We start from the raw sequence: 22,474 nt of genomic DNA on the forward strand, positions 1-22,474 counted from the left end.
GTGATTTGTTTCTAGTTTATCTCTCTACAGGTTGATTTGTGTGTAACTGATCTCTTTACAAGCTGATTTGTTTGTAGCTGAATTCTCTGCAAAGTGTTTTGTTTGTAGCTGACCTCTCTTCAGGGTGATTTGTTTCTAGCTGATCTCTCTACAGAGTGATTTTTTTGTAGCTGACCTCTCTTCAGGGTGATTTGTTTCTAGCTGATCTCTCTACAGGGTGATGTTTTGTAGCTGACCTCTCTTCAGGGTGATTTGTTTCTAGCTGATTGCTCTGTAGGTTGATTTGCTTGTAGATGAACTCTCTACAGGGTAACTTGCTTGTAGCTGAACTCCTTACTTTGTGTCTAGTTTGTAGCTGATCTCTCTACAGGGTGATTTGTTTGTAGCTGAACTCCTTACATTGTGTGTAGTTTCCAGCTGATCTCTCTACAGGGTGATTTGTTTGTAGCTGATCTCTATACAAGTTGATTTGTGTGTAGCTGATCTCTCTGCAGGGTGATTTGTTTGTAGCTGATCTCTCTACAAGGTAATTTGTTTGTAGCTGAACTATCTATAAGATGATTTGTATGTAGCTAATCTCTCTGCAGATTGATTTGTTTTAGCTGAACTCTGATTTGTTTTTAGCTTATCTCTGTACAGGTTGATTTGTGTGTAACTGATCTCTCTACAAGCTGATTTGTTTGTAGCTGATAACTCTGCAGGTTGATTTGTTTCTCTACAGGTTGATTTGTTTGTTGCTGATCGCTCTAAAGGTTGATTTGTTTGTAGCTGAACTCTCTGCAGAATGTTTTGTTTGTAGTTGATCTCTCTACAAGGTGATTTTTTGTAGCTGACCTCTCTTCAGGGTGATTTGTTTCTAGCTGATATCTCTACAGGGTGATTTTTTGTAGCTGACCTCTCTTCAGGGTGATTTGTTTCTAGCTGATCGCTCTACAGGTTGGTTTGTTTGTAGCTGAACTCTCTACACGGTGATTTGCTTGTAGCTGAACTCCTTACATTGTGTCTAGTTTCTAGCTGATCTCTCTACAGGGTGATTTGTATGTAGCTGATCTCTCTACAAGTTGAATTGTGTGTAGCTGATCTCTCTGCAGGTTGATTTGTTTGTGGCCGATCTCTCTACAAGGTAATTTGTTTGTAGCTGAACTATCTATAAGGTGATTTGTTTGTAGCTGATCTCTCTGCAGGTTGATTTGTTTTAGCTGAACTCTCTACAGGGTGATTTGTTTTTAGCTGAACTCCTTACATTGTGTGTAGTTTCTAGCTGATCTCCCTACAGGGTGATTTGTTTGTAGCTGATCTCTCTACAAGTTGATTTGTGTGTAGCTGATCTCTCTGCAGGTTGATATGTTTGTAGCCGATCTCTCTACATGTAATCTGTTTGTAGCGGAACTCTCTATAAGGTGATTTGTCTGTAGCTGATCTCTCTATAGGGTAATTTGTTTGTAGCTGATCTCTCTGCAGATTGATTTGTTTTAGCTGAACTCTCTACAGGGTGATTTGTTTCTAGCTTATCTCTCTACAGGTTGATTTGTTTGTTGCTGATCGCTCTAAAGGTTGATTTGTTTGTAGCTGAACTCTCTGCAAAATGTTTTTTTTTGTAGTTGATTTCTCTACAAGGTTTTATTTTATAGCTGACCTCTCTTCAGGGTGATTTGTTTCTAGCTGATATCTCTACAGGGTGATTTTTTGTAGCTGACCTCTCTTCAGGGTGATTTGTTTTTAGCTGAACTCCTTACATTGTGTGTAGTTTCTAGCTGATCTCCCTACAGGGTGATTTGTTTGTAGCTGATCTCTCTACAAGTTGATTTGTGTGTAGCTGATCTCTCTGCAGGTTGATTTGTTTGTAGCCGATCTCTCTACATGTAATCTGTTTGTAGCGGAACTGTCTATAAGGTGATTTGTCTGTAGCTGATTTCTCTGCAGGTTGATTTGTTTTAGCTGAACTCTCTACAGGGTGATTGCTTGTAGCTGAACTCCTTACATTGTGTCTAGTTTCTAGCTGATGTCTCTACAGGGTGATTTTTTGTAGCTGAACTCTCAACAGGGTGATTTGTTTCTAGCTTATCTCTCTACAGGTAGATTTGTGTTGATTTGTTCATTGCTGATCGCTCTAAAGGTTGATTTGTTGCAGCTGAACACCCTGCAAAGTGTTTTGTTTGTAGCTGATCACTCTAAAGGGTAATTTGTTTGTAGCTGAACTCTCTCCACAGTGACTTGTGTGTAGCTGAATTCTGTGTAACTGAATTCTCTAGAGAGTGACTTAATTGTAGCTGAATTCTCTACACAGTGCATGACTTGTTTATAGCTGAACTTTCTTCAGTATGACTTGTAATGTTCTGAATCTCTATAGTGATATATTTGCTTAACTCTCCACATGGTGACTGTCTTCTTGCTGAACTGTCTATAAGATTAACTGTTTGCAGCTGAACTCCCTACAGAATAACTTGTGATGTAATAAAATTCTATAATGGAATAAATAAATTATCCTAATGCTCTATTAGGGTGACTGTTCTATTAGAGTATCTCGATCTCGCATTTGCTACACGGAGTTGGCTTTCGAATCATAACTCAGTGGTTTGTAATCCGATTCTTCTGTACTACTGCAAGGACTTTCAATGAAGATTATTCCAGCTATACACCGATTTTCAGCTCATTGCTGTAAGCGGTTTGCCTAGTAGGCGTGAAAACTAATACTTTTTTATTCATAAAAATCGATCGCGTAATTGTGACACAGGTTGGGTTTTGTGTCATATCTCCGTGGTCTTTATCTCGATTCCTTTCAAACCACCAAAAGGCACTCCTACGATGGTTACTCCATCTACATAGCAATTTTCAACTGATTCCATGAAGCGGTTTACCCTGTAGGCGTGACAACAAATCGATCTTGTTTTACGTGAATAATCGGTCATAACTCCTGAACCATTCATCGGATTTGTACCAAATTTGATGCTAGGATTCGCCTTTGGACTCCCTTTCTGTGTGCCAAATTTCAAGGCGATCGGAGTACGCGTTTGCTTGTTACAACAATTTTTGCAAGTGTGCGAAAAGACGAAGAAGAAAAAAAAAAACGAAGAAAAAAAAAACGAAACTTTGGCAGCTCGTATCTCGGAAATGGCTGGAGCGATTTCCTTCAAATTTGGAATGTAGACTCCCTTGGCTGGCGGGCAACTGTGTAGCAAATTTGGTTCCAATCAGATAAGTGATCACCGAGATACAAAGGTGTGAAAATGACGTTTTCGTTCTTCCTGTCAATATACTCACGGTGTGGCGCACCGGCTTCTTGGGCCGCACGACACACTACCGTGTGTCTTGATATATATATATATATATTTTAAAAATATTTAACCGGCCCTAATGGCACTCCCTTCCACCCACACGTCTCTGAGCTAGAAGAAAAACATTAAAAGGAAAAAAGCAAGAATTGTTACGAGGAAGCATAGAACCAGCTGAAATATGTCGTACAATGTTATAGCTACCATGTTTAAGCTAGTGGGTGCTCCTTTTGCCAGTAATATTAATGCGTCATTCGAGCGTAACTGTTGCAAAATCTACAGTACGTTGTAGCCATTTTTGAAGAAAAGTTTTAGACCTTGGTTTTAGGGGAGTATACTCTCTATGTGGCCAACAGAAGCAAGTCATGTTGTTGGCCAGCTTAGAATGCATTCACACTGTATCCAATCCCATGCCAGCCCTCCTCTCCTTGTCGTGCTGTGCTCTACCCTGGTTAGAAGGTAGTGTGTGAACGGGGTGTTGGACCCAAGTTTCGTGATGGACGTACGAAAATAATTGGTTATATACTAAAAGTCTTTTTACTGTAGCTAGTGCTATGGTAAACAACTTTAATAGCATGTAACCAAAGACTACCGTGAAAGACACATACAATTTTTGATAACAATGTGCTCAACATGGTGTATACGTCAACCATGTGACCTAGCTGCTATGCCCTGCTTTTACTAAAATACTAAACTTGAATCTGTTTTAGGAAATTTTGTAATAATTACATGTACATTAAAAAATGTGCTTGTATTCTAATGTATTCACAGATGATATGGTACCTGCTACCAACCATCTTGTTCAACTACCACAACTGACAGTTGACATGCAGTCAAGTAGAAAGTTTAAGTGTTTGTCAGTTGAAAACATGGAACAAGTAAGTAGCTTGTTATGATTTACAAGTGATAGTTGTATCATGTACCAAGTGTATCATGTACCAAGTGATTTTCCTGAAATCTGTATACCCAAGCTTGAGGGTCATAGGCCCGAGGGTGTGGTTGTATAGCCTTTGTTAGGTGACAATCACCCAGCCAGTGTCACCCAGTCACTGGATTTATTACAATGTGGGGTCAGCAGCCATTTGTTGAGTAACTTTGCAAGTGTTTTAAAATTGTTGTTACATGGTCTGGATTTGAATGAATGCAACAAAATGCTTGTAAATTAGCTAATTTATAGCACTAGTACTGTATATTGGGAATCATTCATGGAAGAAAAGTTTGCAAATTTCTCAGTTTCAGATGCATTTGCTAATATTTTCTTTCATATTTTCTTATATATCTACTGTACTTGCTTAGAATCTCCAACCTGTAGTTCTGCGCTCATATGGTTAAAATTTTAAGTGGGAATAATTTTACTCAGGTTTATAGTTAGTCTCACGTAGCCAGACCCTATTTCTCCGCACGGCGCTTATCGATTGGAAATTATAAGCGCCTGCTCCGAAGACTCTACAATAGAAAAGTTCTGCCAGCAAATCACCTGGATGGGTGAGCGTTGATTGGCCCTAGACCACTTTCAATAGAGGTGTGGATGACCACAGTTGGCTTCATCCTCAGCTAAAGGCAAGGCTTCAGCCTGTTCAGACTCTACAACCAAGGAATAAGAGCTATTAAATTTGTTGTAACGAGCGTGATCGTATCTGAGATGCGAGGTGAAATATACAGTTTTGCCTCCAGACTGGCATGCAACTCGCAGAGAAAACAACAGATGTAGTCGGTAAGCCGGAAAGGTAAAAGTTATTATAGCTATGCATACTGCCATTTTCTTTGCTCAAGCTGTCTGCATGGAGGTGAGATTGTGCATATCAGACACTCGTCAGCTCTTTTACCTTTGTTGTAGAGTCTGAACAGGCTGAAGCCTTGCCTTTAGCTGATGATGAAGCCAACTGTGGTCATCCACACCTCTTTTGAAAGTGGTTTAGGGCCAATCAACGCTCACCCATCCAGAGGTGATTTGCTGGCAGAACTTTTCTATTGTAGAGTCCCCAGACCCTTTCGGAGCAGGCGCTTATAATTTCCAATCGATAAGCGCCGTGCGGAGAAATAGGGTCTGGCTACGCGAGACTAGTTTATAGTAGTGTTATATCACAATTATCATGTAAGGCATGAGTGTATGATCATACTAGCACTGGCTTTGATCATTACCACGTGCACAAGATGCTAAGTTTTTGCATCATGCTAAATGTACACAATACTATACAGTTACGCATGACACGCAATTTGAAAAGAGATGCAAATATCAGTATTTACGTGACAGTGAAAGTAAACCAGTATTACTCAAGAGAAGTAGGGCAAATACTTTAGTAGCTGATTCACTATGGTGTGTCTATTCACTGCTTAGTATCGTGAACATTACCTGCTAATTCCTTGCCACAAATCAGCCATCCATGCGACACATCACAGTCATTTACAATCAATACAATTTAATGATCAATTGTATGCTCAGGACTGACATACAATTGATCACATGCATACATTAATGATCAATTGTATGCATGTGCCTAATTCCTAAAACAATAAATTGCAAACATTTTCTCATGAATGAGAAAAGGATAGACCATTCATGAATATTTTCTGCCATGAATTATTCCCAATGTATGGCACTTACTAACCTTTTAGCAACTGCAGTAAGCAAATAAACTCCTGGAATATGAGATACCCTACACTGGAGAGATTAGGGCTTTTGCATGTCTTGTTCTTCATGTTGACAAATTATGAAATGGTAGTCGTACTTGACTATGTCATTGTTGTACATGAAGTATGAGAAAGTAAAGCACTTTAAACACAAGTTGAAATTATGGTTCTAATTATTTTGAACTAGTAAATTTAGAAAAAAAAATTGCTACTTAATCTATATAATAATTCTCCAACTGTTTTCGGGCGCTGTTCCTTTGTATTCGTTTCGGATTGGTACCATTCTAATCTTCAACAGGAGGCGAATCTTTTGAACTGGGTTTGATGGCGATTCGTTTGACTACGGAAATTCACCTAAAAACTGCCATTGCTACCAGAAGAATATATGAATTCATCCAAAACTCTCTGGGGAGTTCTACTGTGTAGCCCTTTCCCCACCTTGTCCCAGTGTTAGGTGTTACTCTGCCCTGTCATTGCCAGATGGGAAAATGAAGAAATTGAGGTTCTTCCAAAGGTTTTTTTAAAGCTCCTCCCAGTTTTTTCCTCCGATTTGCTTCAAACTCACTAGACCAACTACCCGCCCAAATCAGTGTGTCATAAGGTGGTTTTCATGTCTATCATTACGTGCTAACCTTGGTTTTGAGATACTTATCACTGTTAATGGCCATTACAAGTTTACGATACGTGTATACAGCGTTCCAGTATACACGCGTTGCTAATAGAAATCATATGACGTCATGGTTTAACTATCTAAAAGCTTACAATAAGATAGGATCAATTACACTGTACTTTTTCATGATTTAACCAATCACATTGAAGAATACATCATGTGATCTGGTGTGTATGGTGTCATCTGGCAAACACACCCACAAGTATAAAAGGAGAGTTCCATAGTGATGTGGCAAGTCTACAAGCAATGATCACTCCCAACAGGCAGCGATAGAGACTACACAAGAAAGACTTGCCGGCAATATACACTCTGCACCCTGCTGCGCTGTCCAGCCCACTACAAGGATAGATATTCATGTCCTTAGCCCTACACTGCTGTGCGCGGCTAGACGAAGTAGCTACTGTGACATGAAGACAAGCAGGTCAGGGATTTAATATAGACAGACCGAAAATGGAAGATTACCAGTCTCTGTCTACACTAGTGCAAGGGAGACGGAAACAGTCCAGATCACACGTATTTGCTTGAGCAATACACCCACACTTTCACAATCACATTTTGCTGAGAGGAAGATTACTCTAATAGAACACACATCAATCTTGCCAGGTGACCAAATACTCTAATTGAACAACCACTCTACATAATTATGAAGGATACTCTTGGGCTATGCTGATACCCTTTCAACTCAAAGCAAGACACATCTTACTTGAGGAGCATTGTGTCACTTGAACACCCTATCAGTGCTGATAAGTATACCTTCTTGCTTACAGCCAATTAAGTTGAATACAACATTATATACACACTTTGCTATGCAATAAATAAACAGCAAAGAATTTAAGTAGTACACACAAATAAGAATTACAATTCCAGTTCCAAAGTGTGGGAAAAGGCCAAGTCAATGGCAGAATCTTGCAAATTGCATCGGTAATGGCTTAATCTTCATTCTCTTATACACATCACCGCAGAACAAAAGTAATGAATACAACACAACAACACAGCAGTCCCATACACACAGTACCTTGACTAGGATGAAGAAATGGAACTCAATTCAGTTGCTCTAATAGAACACACACTGACAACACCATCCCAATTGTGACTTTTGTTTGTCACTCAAAAAGAGCAACACACCACTGTAGAATCATGCATGCACATCAAATATTGTATACTGAATCATGTCTTTGTCGATATGTGATGATGGTGATTACTAATTAGTATATTCACACAATAGTAGGTCTTAGCAACAAGCGTATTTTGTGCGGGTACAACTAGTTGCTAAATAATATCTGTTTATTTAAATAATTACATGTTAAACACACAACTACCTCTAGTTCTTTAGCCGATGCTTGGAACTACATTTTCAGTATGGAACAGTTCATAACCAACTGTGTTGAAGTGCTTCATTGTACATACATGATAGCACATGCACTAAAATGATTTTTCACTTATAAAACACTGTATGACATTTTGGAAACTTTCATGTACAATAGTGTATTCAGAGACATGTTGCAAGTGGACATGATAAATGCATTGAAAGAAAACTTACATTGTTATTCCGTTATATCCTTCATTTAGCCTGAAATTTTATTGTCCATACACAGACACATGATTTTCCCAATTCGATTTCAGGAAGCATTCACAGTAGGCTTGAGGCTATGTTACTGTGGGTGATGCATGCCTGGTTTATAAAGATGGTGACACACAAATCTGAGGTGAAGGTTGGAGGGGGGTGGCCATGAACATTTGTGTGCACGTGTGCATTTTTACTTTGTGACTCGCTATTGTTTGCTGTAGGCATTGCTGGAGAGATTACAAATAGCAGACCCAAGACAATGTTTACACAGTAGTTCAAAGAAGGATTTACATCCATTATATAGTGTACAGCAAGCCACTGAGAAATCTGTTATCAGGTACTTGGCTTTCTGCTATGCCAGGTCCATGTTAGAACAAGGAGATCCAAAGAAAGTTGCTCTAGCTGACTGGAGTAGAAAATTGATCATCAACTATGCTGTTATTTGTCTGAGCACATCAGAGATGTTCTCCATAGCTAACCCATTGTCAGATTTTATGATGGCCTTCCACAGTGCATTCACTAATGATAAAACCCAAGTGCCAACTGAATTCTTCTCACAAATTATACTTCAGTTAGATGAGGCCGTTTTACAGGGTTTGTTTGTTCCAGTATTTCAACAGCTGTATCAGGCAATGAGTGACCCGAACTTTTCACTGTCAGGAAATCAAACCTTCACTATCATCAAAACTGTTGAGTTTCTTGCTGGCGAGCCTCGTGTAGCCTCAATATTAGTGAACATGCCATTTTGGTTTCCACCACATCCAGTGTCTGGAAAATCATTTGAGTCAGCTTCATTTATTGGAAGAATGTTCTCAATTTCTTGTTGCCCATCTAATCCACTCAAGCAGCCAATGACATTTGATAATCCTGTCCTGTTGTCCAAAGAGTCAATAGGCATTATAGTGTCAAGTCTACAAGACAAGATGAGAGTGTACATTGACAGTCTTGTAAAGATAGTACGTGGGATGTTCAAGGCTGGACAAATGACAAAGTTGAAAATGATTGAATGGATCGTTGAGTGCTGTAGCCATAATGTTGATCGAACAAAGGTACGTACACTAGTATTTTATAAACTTTGTATACATACCATTTAGATAGCCATGTAGGCTGTGATACCATGTACTGGCTATTGGTTAACTGTGATACCATGGTACCATGGCTACCATGTAGATTGCTGTAATGGTACTGTAGCCTTGTAATACTGTAGGATAACCATCTAGTTAATTTCATGTCATTTTCTGATCCAAAGACAGCACAAAGTACTACTTAGCCATGAAAACCCTTTGGCTTTTGCTATATTCAAAGTTTAAGCGCTCTACCTCAAGTATATAATCTATTCATGATTGCTCTCACACGCACACACACACGCACGCACGCACACACGCACACACACACACACACACACACACACACACACACACACATGCACATGCACACAAAGCTTATGTCAGTCATGCAAAACACAGCCATTGCCGCCCAGGGAACTAGCACTGGGATTCCTGTGCATCACTCAGGCACTTGAGCCTTGTGTAGGCAAATCGTCATGGGGTAGGGCTAGTAACCTGTAGGAGGACTGTCCAGATCTCACAAAGAGAGGTCGTGGAGCCTAAAGTCCACAATGACCCCAACACTGCGAAGTGAGATAAGGACAGTTGGGTATTTGCTTTCCCAGTAAGCACTAGGTACCCATTGATGTTACAACTGGGTAGGCTGCTTTCTCAGATGACACCAGGTCCCCAATTATGAATATACAGCTGGGTAGACTGGAGCAGTGTAAGTAAAGTTTCTTGCTCAAGAAAACAACAGCAGCATCAAATTGGCATAATCGGGCATCAAACCTGGAACCTTTCAATTACCAGGCCATTACTCTAGCCACTTGGCTATGCTGCCTCATGCACCTTGGAACCTCATGCACGTACGCACACACACACACACACACACACACACACACACACACACACACACACACACACACACACACACACACACACACACACACACACACACACACACACACACATCGCATGTCTGTATCTTTATACTAGCATGTGCATATTGTTATTGTTATCATCCAAGTTTTTGGTGCATGTGATTTACTGTAGATGGCAGAATTTGTAGATCCTGTGACTTCAATTGTAACAAATTTTGGTAATTTGGCTAGCGATGGTTTCTTTCTCAACTTGACCTGGGTGATATCACGACTCGCAGCTCCATTTTGTGGTAGTGATAGTCCTCAACTAAGTGGTGTAGACCTGAAGTATTGTCTGCCTTCACAGTCACACAGTGATGAGGAGTGTGGAGGAAAAGTGATCAAATTTATTGGACATGTCAAAATGAGCAGACCACCAGACTGTGCAGGTAATAACTAATAGTATACTCTGTGCCTGTTTGAAATAGTACTTACAAGGTTTGTCCAAATGAGAGGGAACCATGATGCATAAAATTGCATGTACATCTAGTTGGTTGGGGGTACTTTTCTTTGCATACCATCTATAGATGAGCTATGCAGTACACTTTGAAATTTTTGGATTATTGGGGCGAGCCTGAGCGAGCCCCACACTAGGGAGTCAGCGGTGTAATGGACACGTTTACAATAAATTACGATATAAAGCGGATACCTTACGCGTGCTTCCAGACCATTCTCCTTATACGGTGTGCGTAGTCCATACAAATGCGTGTAATCGTCCATTCCACGGAGGATTTAACGCGTAGATTACTGCTTAGCCATATTTGTTAAGGTAAATGCGGGTATTTCCAGACAGCGCACAATTCCGGACACTTCGTGTATAGCACCCAAGAATGAATCAACTAGAACACACTTTTCGATTTTTATAATCCCTATAAGAATAGCTATTCACAGCAGAAATTTCAAGGCAATCCGTTGTTTCGTTCCTCGGCTAGCTTGATAAAGGTACCAAAGTGTCCGGAATTGTACGCTGTCCGGAAATACCCGCATTTACCTTATGTGTAATGATTCATTTCACGGAGAAGTTAACGGGATTTAATGCGTAGATTTCTGGTTAGCCATATTTGGTATGTGTAATGGTTCATTTCACGGAGGAGTTAACGTCGTAGATTACTGCTTAGCCATATTTGGTATGTGTAATGGTTCATTTCACGGAAGTTAACGGCGTAGACCACTGCTTAGCCATATTTGGTATGTGTAATGGTTCATATCACGAGAGTTATCGGTGTAGATTACTGTTATGCCATGTGAGTGGTGTCTGGCCACGTGTAACTATTGAATGGATACAGAGGAATGTCTTAGATGTAGGAGGGAGCAGTACAGGCTCAGAAGGGATGCAGAAACTCCTGAAGAGAGAAAGGAGAAGGCATAGAAACCGTGAATAGCTATATGCAATGACATGAAAAGAAGTGGTTAAAGTAGCAGATCAAAGACTTGACCTTATCAACACCTATCATACCATCAATAAAAGCTTTGCAGATGTATACCTAGTGATTTTGCACATGCTATATTGATTCTTAGATACTCTCCTCCATAATGTTTCAGTAGTTTTCATTGCCATCAATACTTCAAAAATATACACTCAGGCTCACCCCACGATGCTGTTAGCATCTGTCTAGTATAAGTTGTTAAGAGTGACTGTAATATAGACTACAGCTACTCAATGCCTAGTTTTCAGCCCACAATGACTATAGCTTAGCGTGCATGACTACACTGCTGCTCCTATCTGCTCAATGGTTTACCTTATTAGCAATGTATAACAGCATTTGAGTGCCCCTGAAGAGAAGAGGCATTTATTACCATCCATGCTACATGTACTTAATGAACTTTATAGACTTGTGGCTGAGCATAAGCCAAATAATAGTATTTTTTGTATCAATTCTAGTACTGTCAATTAACATTCCATGGCTTCTAGTATTCCTTTGGCCACAAAGTTAATTAAATAAAGTGTTTTGTTAAACACGAATGCCACTATAGTGGCTCTTACAACATGCATGTATTCAAATGCATATATCTCGTAAACGGAATATCCAATGAATAAAAGGCTTGGACTGCATTACTCTGTGGTGAACAGCCATTTTCTTTATCCAAACGTTGTAGCATGATCAATTGTGATTTAAGGCAAATCTCCATTGGAAAGAAATTTTGGTTGTTCCAAAGATGGTAATTACAATGATACTACCTGTCACAGTAGATAGAAGAAATAAAAGTCATATAATATTGTGGATCTATTCATTGTGAGTAGTTTAGTGCTATCCATAGACGAATAGGTGGTCCGTACACGGATTAACAGGAGTCCAAGTGTTATATGTCAGATTGGTATTTTATGTAAAATGTTTTGTTTTTAAGAACAAAGCCACTATAGCGGCATTCAGGGCCAAAGATTAAGTGTTCTGTTATCAACTGTTACATTTAGTTCTGGATATTTGATATTTTAATTATCCATCTAGTACAATTAATTTAAAGATGAAATAGGGTTCCAGTGACAAAATGTAATGAAACAAGGTACCTGAATGATGGTAGCTATCACAAGGTAACTATAATTATGGGAAAATCCCTACATTGACCATCTGTTCAATGCCTATAACTGCTCTATTAGATTATTGTCGTGAGTGAGTATGCAGTATATAAAGGGGTGTGGCTAGCCATTTCTAATTTTTTACACCAAAATTACAGTTTGTTGCAACTAGATAATTAAGAGGTATGGTCATGACTTGGTCTCTGATTGTTAAGAGCATGGCAGCGTGTTCTGATTGTTTAGGGGTTGTGGTCGGTCAATGCGATTGTGCGGCTACATTTATCTGCTCCACCAGCAGCCTGGGTGAGACACCTACTAAACAGTACCATTGTACTGTTTTATATGGTCACAGCTACGACCCCCTCACTGCCAAATTTGTAGGGGCTCCATTCTATTGCTTTTAAACTGTTGTAACTTACACACCATACCTATTTCAGCAAGTGCGCATGCGTATTCAGGCATGAGGTCATTGTTTCAAGGTGTACAAAGTAACAATATGCCACTCCAACCTATCTAATCCCTGTCCTTACTGTTTCTCTTCATTGGTAATGTCATTATCACTTCTAAGAATCATCTACAACGCTTGTTATCAACATTCCAAAAGTAGGTGATTGCATCATCTAACCGTGTGAGAGACCAGTTATCCCTGTTCCCATTCACTTAAGGATGTGTCCGCTACAAGATAAGTGCAGGGGCTACTAAAACACTTGACTGAAGTTACAGAGTATATAGAATGTGATGCTATGGGTTTGAAACTGCCGTATGGCGGTTGTGGCAGTGAGAGGGTTAACACTGGAAGGATGATAATTATCCACGTTTGTACTGTACATATACAATAGACTTTCTTATGATATAATTACATTGTATAATTTGGGCAAGTTTGAGCAAGCCCCATATTTGGTGTAAATGTTCATTACACTGGTTAGTTCATGATTAAACATGAGAAACAAACCTTACAAGTCTTTATTGTCACACAACAACATGATAATGTCCTGAAATTAACTATAATTGTCAATTCCACGGGAGCCTGTATTCCGCGGAATAGCAGAATTACGGAATAAGCGAAAATCACACTCTAAATATTTTGTTATTGTTTATAGCCTCTATAACGTTTTAATATACATTCCTCACCTCGTAGAGAACACAATCACGATGGCACCGATCCTCGGGGCGATCTTTAAATAGGATATGTACAAATATATTCACTCTAGAACAATGTAACTACCATCAAATACACTTCACTACACAATCGCTAGAAAACTAGAAGTTCTTTGTGCTATACTTACTCATACCAGCTGTCACACACGAGTAACTGCCCGAATTTATTAGAGCTATATACGAAGTGTTGGAGCTCTGATGTTAGTCTCGTGTGGCCAGACCGCTTTTTTCTGTGTATTGGGTGGGGAAAAAAAGGGTCTGGTGCAACTCCAATAGCTGTTTACTTCTGAGCCGTCCCCAGACGCTGGTGACGCTAATTGAATAACATTGGTCACAAAGGAGGTGCCATGACGTCAGTAAAACAGTGAAGTATTCCTACACTCCTGCTCCGGTTGTGAGTCTTGTTATACGATGAGGATGAACTTTCAAGACGCTACAAAAGAGACATCGGAGCAAATTAAGATTCGTTTAAAGGATAAACAGATCCCGAGTTTACTTACTGACGTCATCGGCTCCTCCTATGCGGCCAATGTTATTCAATTAGCGTCCCCAGTGTCTGGGGACGGCTCAGAAGTAAACAGCTATTGGAGTTGCACCAGACCCTTTTTTCCCCACCCAATACACGGAAAAAAGCGGTCTGGCCACGCAAGACTACTCTGATGTTGGGAGCTGAAAGCAGTATTATTCTCCAAATTTATATTTGAAACACTTTAGGAAACGGTAACAGAGTTATAAGAAAGGTCAGATTATTCCATGCATGCAGGGTAGCTACCCAGGGGGTGGATTGTTTTGTCCTAAATTATCCGGCCAGTTAGCTAGCTAGCTGCTCGTGTGTGACAGCTGGTATGAGCAAGTATAGCACAAAGAACTTCTAGTTTTCTAGCGATTATGTAGTGAAGTGTATTTAACAATAGTTTAGCTTAGTTAGATTGTTCTACTGTAGAGTGAATATCTTTGTACATATCCTATTTAAAGATCACCCCAAGGATCGGTGCCATCGTGATTGTACTCTCTACGAGGTGAGGAATGTATATTAAAACGTTATAGAGGCTATAAACAATAACAAAATATTTAGAATGTGATTTTCGCTTATTCCATAATTCCGTTATTCCATATTCCGCGCTCCCCAATTCCACAGATGAAGTTAACGGCGTAGATTACTGGACTTCCTTATTTGTACTTGTCATCATCAATGCCACCAAGAGTTCATAATAATATAAAGGGAGGGAGAGCATCCAACACTCAATTGCCCCTATTGCGGTTAAAGATGTGACACAATTAATTTTATTCAGTACATTAGAAAAGATGTGGAGGACTTTGGAAGATGCTGCTATTCTCTTGATGAAGAACAGGACAGTGAAGACAGTTTTAGCACAGACACCAGCAAGAAAGTGAAGAATTCTACCAATGACCCAGTCTGTGAAGGAGACACCAACATTTCCCACCAGGACTCATAAGATATCACGATCCACAAGTTCATCCGCAGTTAAAGTTAACAGCGTAGATTACTGTACTTCCTTATTTGTACTAGTCATCGTCAATGCCGTAGATTACTGGACTCCCTTATTTGCACTTTTCATCGTCAATGTCACGGATGAAGTTAACAGCGTAGATCACTGCTCTGCACGTGCTATGTTGCATGTGCGTTCACTGAATTAGTCTCGACTTGAATGATCATGGATGATAGTAAAGCTAGAGAACATAGGCTTGTGCGAAGGAGGGAACTGTATTGAATACATAGGGAAGCTGAAACACCAGATCAGATGAAAGAAAGAAGACACAGACACTGTGAGTATATGAGAAGGAGACGTACTGAACAACGCCAACATATGTTTCAACAAGCAAGGGAGACTGAAAGCACTCCTCATTCAACTCCAGCAAGTGAAACCAATTGTTATTGTTATTATTGTTAGCTGTGAAAACACTTCTCATCATTCATGTAATGAACCACTGCCACCTGCTTTTGAAATTCATGATCATTCCCTACGTCAAAGACACATTCACTACAATGCAAATCAATAATGATCTTTACACCATTCATATTAATTTATTACATAATTCACAAACTCAGGCTTGCCCCATGATGTTGATAACATTTGTCTAGTAATAACGAAGTAGATAAATATTTACACTGTGTTATGTATAAATATGCTTCTGTAAATACAAGTGTATGTATGCATGTGTTGTACAGTAGCAACTTTGTAAAGCACACTCATGTTTTATGGATTACATATTCTGCCTTTGTGGATTTAAGACAACCACTTGGCTGTATCGATTAAAGGTATAAGTTGAAATCACACATCTTCTTGCGAATGGAAGTCATTTAGAACTCATAGACTAGTGGGTGAGATATCAACTGACACCATTGAAGTGGTATTATCACGAATTCCACCAGGTACATTCTTGCGATGGAGTCATTTCCCAGGATGATACGTGACAGTACGTACATGAGTGGAAATAGAAGATTGAATGCACCATCTAATCCACCGAGGAGCAAAACAGATACTGTTCGTTTGATCTGTTCTCTTAGCCTCTTCCTTAATTCTGTTAGTTTACTGGTGGTTCTTGTGTTGCCATGTAGCTGCAGGTTCTGTCTTTGTGTCTTGTTCACCTGTAGTATCTTGTAGTACAGGTAAGCATTGATGGCTATGACTAGCACTACTAAGCATAGCAATGAAAATGTCCTCATCACGTAGGCAATTGCAACTTTATTGGTTGCCTCACATTGCGCAAAGTATGGAATATATCTAAAGGACGTTGCTGAGATGAGAATTTCATACATGACCACTGTAATCATTCAGACTGCAATGACAAGACCAGAAGCCAGCTTAGTTGTCATCATCTTCCGATGCCGAAATGGATACTTTATGGCTATGTAACGGTCGATGGCTAATACAGCAAACATCAATTGGCTAGCTAAGCTTGGTGCTTCCAGTATCTTCAGTGCTGTACAGCTGATTGGGATGTTTATATCAGCCACGTGTATGTATAGTGCAATAAACAGCGCTGAGTTTTCGAGGGTAACTCCCATCACATCATTCACCAATAGGAAGAAAAGAAAGAAATAGTATTTGGTATGTAGTTGGTTCTCTTTAACTATCACACGAATGACTGCAAACAGTGCTATCAACAATAACACCATTTTAAGGTAGATGGCAGACAATGGTACCTGTAAAGTCTCACTGATTGTTCCATTCTTGGTGTAATCCTCCATTGTTTAGTACTTGGTGCTGTTTGGTAATGCTACTCAATGCAAAGTACTTATTCCACTAAATACACGAACACCGCTCTTCTCTCTCTGTTTACTATCTACACTTTTGTAATATTGCAATAATGTCATCAAATTGTGGAATTTGCTTGATCAGTTGATAAGTGTCAATGCAGTGACGTAGTTAGCACAATGTACAGTGCATGGTTTCAGATGGAGCAAATAGCACTACAGTAAAAGTGCTATGAAACACTATGCATCATCATTGTACAAGATAGTCAAACCAGTACTTTAATACAGTTCTGGTAATAAGTTTAATAAACTAATTGTACAAAACTGGTAAAGATGAATACATGTAAAAACAAATTCCTATATCTGTGGGTGGGTGTTTGTCTGCGCTGACTCATACAATAATGCCTGAATAGCACACAGTGCTGGTCCACTGGGTAGGCATGTCTGTGTTAGCAAGACTCTGTGTGTGTGTGTGTGTGTGTGTGTGTGTGTGTGTGTGTGTGTGTGTGTGTGTGTGTGTGTGTGTGTGTTGGGTGCTCACAATAGAGGTTTGGGTTTTTCTGGCTAAAAATATCACCCAGAAACCTGCTTCATGATACCATCCTGGTGCCTTGGCAGTATTAGTTAGGTATTCCTAAGCCCAAAAATGCCTTGAGTACGACCCAAAATGCTTCCAATAGGTAGCTACAATTTTTTTAAAACTTTGTTCAATGCAATTTTCTAATGACTGACTGACTAACTGCCTGATTCCTTCAGACAAGGATATGGGCTTGATTTTTTAACTGTTCAACGTTGTTTCGTCCCTTGATGTGCCACAGTACATACAATGCATGTTACCTTTGTCCTCCTTTGTGTCCTGTTTCTTTTTGCTAACAGTCCAAGGTATCGATTTGATGCATGGCTTCCCATTTGTAGACTATATCTGTCCGTATTTTCATGGTGACTGGATTGATTGCAGAGGCATCTATGTTTGTAATGCTGTGTAACGGGCTGAAAATAGGTGAAAACGAAGTGTAATGGTCAGTTCACTTTCAAGCCAGTAATTGATAATTTTGGCACATGAATCATCTGTATTTTTCATGGTGGCTGGATTGATTGCAGAGGCACTTCTACTGTTCTTCATTTGTAGCACTGTGTAACAGGCTGAACATAGCTGAAAGTAAACCATAATGGCTAGGGCTGGAACAAAGCTTCAAATGTTTTGTGGGTTCGAGGGTTAAACAAACTTCGCATTTCCTTTGAAGCTTCGTAATGTACTCAAAGTCTGTAAAAGAATTACAAATAAACATTGTTACCTTTATTATTCATCTCGCACGATTGATGTTCATCTCTTCGTGTTCCATGCCCACTTTTAAACCATCGAAGTTTAGCATGCTACGGTAGTTTTAGCCTTAAAACACCTTATAAAGTGATAGATAATGTATGGAAGGCATCCTTTTAGCCATTAGTTGATGTTTGCCTATGGATGATTGCAATATAGTGGACAAGCCCATTTGTAATTGATTGATTGCATCATTCAGTACTGCTGCTATGCGCTTTCCAAATGCTTACAAACTTATTAAATAGGATTAGAAAGATAAAACTTAATTTGAAAGCTAACACTTAATTTGAAAGCTAATTTGAAAGCATTTGCTTTAAAAGTTTGAACATTTTATAAGCAAATGTTCATAGGTGAAGTTCAATATTCATCCCAGCCCTAGTAATGGCCATTTAACCGTCAAGTCAATAACTGATAGCTGGGGTGCGTGTTCAGACAAATGTATTAACTCTGGCGCCACCCTTTCTTTTAGAGCAGTATGCGTGAATTCACCAGTCATAATAATGTAAAAGTATACAAACAAGGTATTTTAGGGATCATAGAAAAAATAAATGTAGAGAAACAAGGGAGGTCTGCTGATATACTAGTGAACGTTTGTATAGGGATTAAATGTTCACTAGTATATCTGAAGGTATAGGTGACCTCCCTTGTTTCCCTACTTTTTCTTCTATCATCCCTAAAATTCCTAAGTTTTCCTTATACTTGTTAAAATAGGGATTCACAACAATGACGTCATTCCCATAGGAACTAATAGCTTTATATGTGGGAAATCATTGTTGCAGATCCAGATTTTTAGTAGCCTTATCTCACCAAGTCTACATTGTTTCTTCATGGATTAATCTTGACAGTTCTCTTTTTTCATTATTACATTGGGTGAATGTTATCAAATCACCAGAGCTAGTTTGTCTCAAACTTCATCGCTATGGTTGCCGAGGTGTCGCACCAATAATTTTTGTGACACTATATTGCTAAAGATCAATGCAAGATACAAGATTTGTTTCAAAATTAACTAACTCCACAATGATTGAAGAAATTAGGCTGAAACTGTCCTCTACTGGACTCATAACTAAGACAAGTTGTACCCATAACGAGCATAGTGACATCACCATTGTGAATCCATATTTATACTACATTATCTTATGGTAGTATATGTCACTTTACAGACATGATTATTGGGGGGGGGGGGGGGGGGGGGGTGTACAGACCCCTGGGTTAGCTATTGCCCATCCTAGGTTTATACTGTACCTATTGTCTTGAGAAATGGAAAAGTTTAATTGATCCCAAAGTTGTATAATCGAATGGTCAATATTCAATGGCATCACAATAAAATTGAGTATATTTACACCTAAATTTTTTTAATTTTCCTGGGGGAGCATGCTCCCAAACTCCCCTAGAATCTGAAGCAGCTTACTTTCCCCCCCATAGCTGGTTGAGCCCTGATTATGTGTTGTACATATGTGTATTACTTCTGTGTATACATTGTGTTCTGCAGAAGTGGAGATGGAGGAAGATGTTTCACTTCCGTTTCACTTTACCACTCATTGTTTCTACATGGCACATCACTGCCTGTCAGTAGGACTAGTTCCAGTGTTACGACGTTATGAAAGACTTGCCAATGCAAGTCGCAGGGTTCAAATACTTGTCCAACGCATACAAATGAGCAATGATCCAAGTTTACTTAGAGCATTGGAGGGAGCGAATGTCCATCTCAATTTAGTATACACTCTTAAAGCTCATTTGCTACATCCACAACTGATTGAAGCAATTTTAACTGTGTATGGAGGTACAGCTGATTGGCTTAGTCAGCAAGTTTTAAAATTCTCTGACCCCGATTGTATCACAACTGGTAAAGCATTCCCTGTAACTGATGCTGTACTCTGTAAGACTCAACATATACCAGAGGCACTTGTTAGTTGTTTAGCCAACTTTGCTATGTTCATCAAGAAGTTTTATCTTGACAGTTGTCACATTAGTGATAAAGATTGTGCACGTCAGTTTGTAACATTCATTAGTATCTTCCTAGGTAATAACAGGCTTGTTAAAAATCCTCACTTGAGAGCAGAACTTGTAGAATTGTTATCATTGATAATACCTCAAGATGATTCTGATAGTAAGAAGCAAACTGCAACGTCTGCTCTGTTCCATTCACACAAATTAGCTTCAGATTTGCTGATAAAAGTTCTTCTACAGCTGTTCGTTGATATAGAGAACTCTGGGGATAATGAAATTAATATTGCATTCAAGTTTGGGTATCGACTACCAATATATGATGTGCTGAAATATCTGTGGCAATTCCCTGAATACCAAGACAGTATTAATGTGTTGTGTGAAGAGTCTGATACTGAAACAGAGCCACCGGTGTTCCTCAAGTTCCTGAATTTGATGGTCAATGACTCGACACTGTTGTTAGACTTGGCTTTTGAGGTGTGTACAGTAATTGTGATATTGTATAGAAAAATATCACTTGTCAGCTCCCTTGTTAATATGTAGAGGTGTACCGATGTGAGTTTTTGGCATGTACCGATATCCGATATTGATGCAACCAAAGAAGCTGATAACCGATAGTCGATCCGATATTTGCATTAATATTTTAAGTGTACATTTACCTACCCTACAACAACATGTGCATGTATTCATAGCTGCCTGTGGTGGTACACTGCTTGGGTTTCTATTGTGCAATCCAGACAATTAGGCACCCACAAACGTTTTTATGTACACTCCCATGAAGCCTAAAACGGATATTTCTGCATTACTGCGAATTCTAATGGCTTGTACAGCAAGTTTCCTTGGTTACTCTGACCCTTCTTTTATTACAAAGGTACTCTATAACTGCTTCATTTGTAAAGACTGTGATAGGCTTTGCAGCAACAAACACTAGAATCATGTGTATTTATATGGCTTCTCGTAGCGTAGCGCTTGTTGCAGAGTGAACAATAAGCCACTGGCACTAATGAGCCACATGAATAACGTAGAAAACTAATGCATAATCCGTTTATGTACAAACTATTGCTACTGTATAAATATCGGTAGCGATATCGGTCCTCCTGCTGTTCTGTACCGATACCGATATTGGTAAAAAATGCCATATCGGTGGCCGATATTGTAGCCGATCCGATTATCGGTACACCTCTATTAATATGTAGGACTACTTCATATTAGTGACCATGCCAAGCTGTGCTAAGGTATTACTTGAATTAGAAATCTCAATTTTGGTCTTAAAGGACACAAATCTAGGTGGCCTTATCATATTGAGATTTACAACTTAAAATGTGTGAGACTTGTTTTGCATATATACATGTCTTCGTTGGATGTAGTTGTATTTTATTTGACTGTTACCACGATCATATTTTGTTTCAGAACTTGGCTAAGGTCCGAACAATTGAACTAGAAAAGAAGGCTGGAAACTGGAATAACTTGTCTGCTCAAGAGAAACAAGAAAAAGAAGAACAGCTAGCAGAGGCATCTCACATTGCCAGAATAACTAATCTGCTTGCTAGAAAAACTGTCCACACATTCACGTTTCTGACAGCTAGTACTCCAGGTCCCTTCATCACAGAAACTATGGTTGATAAAATAGCGTCTACTCTTAACTACTATCTTTATCAGTTGGTGGGACCTAAGCAGAAAGAACTTAAGGTAGACTACAACTGTTGCCACCACCTCTGTAACTAAATGATTAAAATGAAACATCTTTGATTTTGGTCAGGTACTACATGTGTACATGGCTAAATGTGGGAGTTGCATCTCAGCAAAAGCCTGCCTAACTTCCAAATTTTTTTTTTTCTTAACATTATTTCTAGTGGTGGAATTGTAGTGCTAGACAGTAGGAAGAGCAAGAAAATTGATTTGTATGGCTATTATTAATACTGCAGGTGCTTACATTTGCAGCCATAACTTTTATTTGCATTGGTTTATAGAGTTGGGATTTGGCTTAAAATGATAATCAATTATAATTTAAGTCACTTGTGGATATACACATGAAGGCAGTTTTATTGAAGAAGTGACAATCATCTATTTTATGTTTACCACATGATAAACAAATGCATGTGACATACATATTGTTTGGGCTACAGAATTGAAATAAACCTTTTCAGACTCTCCATGAGCAGGCGAATAAGATGGTATATAGTTTTAATCAATTTGAATTTTTAATG

At 39.1% G+C, this 22,474-nt stretch overlaps 1 protein-coding gene across 1 annotated transcript in view; it reads left to right on the forward strand.

Moving 5' to 3' along the window:
* Positions 1 to 22,474, forward strand: part of LOC136250621 (ubiquitin conjugation factor E4 A-like) — a 34,132-nt gene that overhangs the window by 1,935 nt on the left and 9,723 nt on the right. Inside the window, exons 2-6 of the mRNA XM_066042849.1 lie at positions 4,044 to 4,150; positions 8,362 to 9,189; positions 10,243 to 10,498; positions 19,813 to 20,744; positions 21,678 to 21,956. Coding sequence (XP_065898921.1) covers positions 4,044 to 4,150; positions 8,362 to 9,189; positions 10,243 to 10,498; positions 19,813 to 20,744; positions 21,678 to 21,956 — 2,402 coding nt within the window. The remainder of the gene's footprint in view (positions 1 to 4,043; positions 4,151 to 8,361; positions 9,190 to 10,242; positions 10,499 to 19,812; positions 20,745 to 21,677; positions 21,957 to 22,474) is intronic.

This window comes from Dysidea avara, chromosome 3 (assembly GCF_963678975.1).
Source record: "Dysidea avara chromosome 3, odDysAvar1.4, whole genome shotgun sequence".
Classification (NCBI taxonomy): Eukaryota; Metazoa; Porifera; class Demospongiae; order Dictyoceratida; family Dysideidae; genus Dysidea; species Dysidea avara.